General features: G+C 38.6%; 1 protein-coding gene across 4 annotated transcripts in view; it reads left to right on the top strand.

Moving 5' to 3' along the window:
- The first annotated feature begins 267 nt into the window (after nt 1-267).
- The window catches only part of LOC107751583 (pyridoxal phosphate phosphatase-like), a 12,544-nt gene continuing 9,709 nt past the window's right edge, over nt 268-3,102 (top strand). For all 4 annotated transcript variants that reach the window (XR_001641273.1, XM_016567341.1, XM_016567336.1 and 1 more), the window contains exon 1: nt 268-1,035. Coding sequence is in view for 3 of the 4 variants with exons in the window: in XM_016567341.1 (XP_016422827.1) it covers nt 441-1,035 (595 nt within the window). In the remaining variant the exon portion in view is untranslated. The remainder of the gene's footprint in view (nt 1,036-3,102) is intronic.

Below are 3,102 nucleotides of genomic sequence, written 5' to 3'. Positions count from 1 at the left end.
AATTAAATGTTAAGCCGTTTCCTCTAAAAAGCTGTTTATTCAGCGTAGTGAAGCCTCTCCTCCATTGACATCCATTAAAAAAAAAACGGCCTCCTTTCCGTTAGCATTAGCCGTTACGTTTTTTTGGCTTAAAGGTTGCAGGCTTGGCTTCTAGTGGCTTTGGCTGCTATAATAATCGATCACAGTGAGTTGCATCTGCTCGCTTTCTGATTGGAGGACACTGGGGAGAAGGCGTGCCCTCTGCGAAATCCAAAAATGTGATTGGACCGTCTTTAGTCCCTCCTTCACCAGCAGCAGCGATGGACACGCTGGTGAACCGCTCCGCTGCGTTGCGTTCGGTTCTGCGTTCATAACCGTTAACGTACGGGATCCTCGGCGCGTTTGATTAAAACAGACGCAGCTCGTCGCTTGTTTCTATCATAGGATCTCAAGCCAGCAGGATGGCAGGCGGCGGCGGCGGCTGCGTGACGCTCGGCGGCGCTCAGATCCGGGACCTGCTGGATTCCAAACACAACGTGCTGTTCGACTGCGACGGCGTCATCTGGAACGGAGAAACGGCCGTTACCGGAGCTCCGGAGGTGGTCAGTCTGCTCAAGCAGCGCGGCAAACGCGTGTTCTTCGTCACCAACAACTGCACCAGGCCGCGGGAGAACTACGTGCAGAAGTTCAGCCGCCTCGGCTTCGCGGACGTCGCGGAGGAGGAGATCTTTAGCTCGGCGTACTGCTCCGCCGCGTACCTGCGCGACGTGGCGCGGCTGCAGGGGAAGGTGTATGTGATCGGCTGCGGCGGGGTGATGAAGGAGCTGCGGGACGCCGGGGTGCCGGTGGCGGAGGAGGAGGACGCGGAGCCGGGCGCCAGCATCTACACCTGTCCGCTGGACCCGGATGTGAAGGCGGTGCTGGTGGGATACGACGAGAACTTCACCTTCATGAAGCTCGCCAAAGCCTGCTGCTACCTGAGGAGCTCCGAGTGCCTGTTCCTGGCCACTGACCCGGACCCCTGGCACCCGCTGAGAGGAGGCAGGGTCACCCCTGGTAAGTCTCGCACTAGTGCATGGATCAGGGAACCTTAATGCGTCTTATTATTAAACTCCGAAGCAGAGAATGTGGATGACATGAACAGTGTTGAGGAATAACTGGATACATGCAACTACGTAACTTAATTACAAGATAAATGTAACTGTAATCTGTTACAGTTACTGAGAAAAAATGTGCAATTAAATTAGTTAACATCTGAATATTTTCACACACACCCACATAACAGGTTTAGCTGATTTCTTTCATAAATTGCAGTGACTGCTCTAAAATATGAAACAGTAATGTTTCAGGAGTTCAGGACACATGATTGTTTGATAACGGTTTTATTACCTATTTGGTTTTATGTATATGCTTTATTTAAGATTAACTGTTTTTTTCCAATTGGCATTGTTAGATGCCAGTGTTTTCTGTAATAACTAAGCAAAGATATGATTTCAAAATCAGTATCATGGCTATTAAACTATTTCTTGTTATGATATTAAACCTGTATTTAACCTTAGAATGATCTCAAAGTAAAACAAAACTTGGTGCTAAAGTCTGATTTTGTGGTGGCTGTGCTTTTAAAATTAAATTATAATCTTAATTATATAAAAAGAAGGATTTGGCAAGTGACAGTAATCAGTGAGTACTGTAAGGTTATCCCTGCTTGCTTTACATGTTTGAAAATGATTAACAGTTGAAAACATTAGAAATTTAGAAAAGTAATCAAAAGGTACTCGAATGTACTCAGTTACATTACTTTAATAAAGTAATTGAAATAGTTGCACTATTTTTACATTTTAGATCAGGTAAGTTGTAATCTGTAACTGATCACATTTCCAAAGTAACCTTCCCAACACTGCTCATGAAACATGTCCAGCTCATATTTCACCTCAAAATCAAAAGTGAAAGGCTGATATGGAGTGGGTATAGCCTGTGGTTTAAACTGAAGATTTGTTTTATGTGATGATGTGCTGCTGTGGTTTGTTCCCAAATTATAGTTTTGGGTGCAATTATGCAAATGCAAATTTCTTCAAGCAAAATATTGGGTTCCCACAATCCTGGAAAACCTTACAAATATGAACAATTGTCGAAATCTGTTCTGAAGGCTTACATCTGTTCTATCATTCATTAAAATCTGCAGCATAAATTAAAGACTTTTTTTTTCTTCAATGACTATAATTAAAATGACAACAAAGTTTTGGGTGTAAATGTGCTTAACTGGCATTAAAATAAACTAAGCATATTTCTTAAAGCAAAATAAAACCTTACAAATGTGGAAGAATCAAGTGTTTTTTTGTTTTTTTTAGAAAGATAATAAAGCTGATTTTAAGGACTATTATGACTTTCTGCATTGACATCATTTTGATGTTAATTCAACACTTTCTCCACTAAAACTCATTGCTTGCAATGCAAAATAAATAAATAAATTAAAGTAAAATAATGTTTATTTATGATATAATATTTTTATGGATTCTGGCTTTTAATATCATGATAACTATAAGCAGAAAAAAAAAATATATATTTTTTGCAGTAATAAGAAAAAAAAGCCTATTTTAGGATCATTAAGATTTTTCTGCATTCTCGCATTTTCATGACAATTCAACCTTTTTTTTTTTTTTTTCCCAACAAAACTCTTATTGCTGTAATGCAATTTTTTTTATAAATATAATATTTTCCTACATTCTGACTATTATTATTTTTCATGACAATTCAACACTTTGTTTCTGCCATTATAATCAACATAAATTAAAGGCTTTTTTTAAAATGACAGTAATGAGAGTTTGGGTGTAAATGTAAAATACACTATTCATATAATTTCTTAAAGCAAATTAAAACCTTACAAATATGGTAGAATCAAGCTTTTTTTATAGAGGAAATAAAGCCTATTTGAAGGACTATTACAACTTTCTGCATTTTGACAGTTATGTCAATTTAACGTTTTCTTCACCAAAACTCTCATTTCTCGTAGAATAAATAAATAAATACATTTTGTTTGTTTATAATATCATATATTTTATGCATTATGGCTATTAAAATCATGGGAACTATAAGCAGGGAAAAAAAAAGTGTTTTTGGCAGTAA

This window comes from Sinocyclocheilus rhinocerous, unplaced genomic scaffold (genome assembly GCF_001515625.1).
Source record: "Sinocyclocheilus rhinocerous isolate Xijiao unplaced genomic scaffold, SAMN03320098_v1.1 scaffold2207, whole genome shotgun sequence".
In the NCBI taxonomy this organism is placed as follows: domain Eukaryota; kingdom Metazoa; phylum Chordata; class Actinopteri; order Cypriniformes; family Cyprinidae; genus Sinocyclocheilus; species Sinocyclocheilus rhinocerous.
Note: the sequence above shows the minus strand (reverse complement) of the source record. Positions and strands in the feature narration are given on the sequence as shown.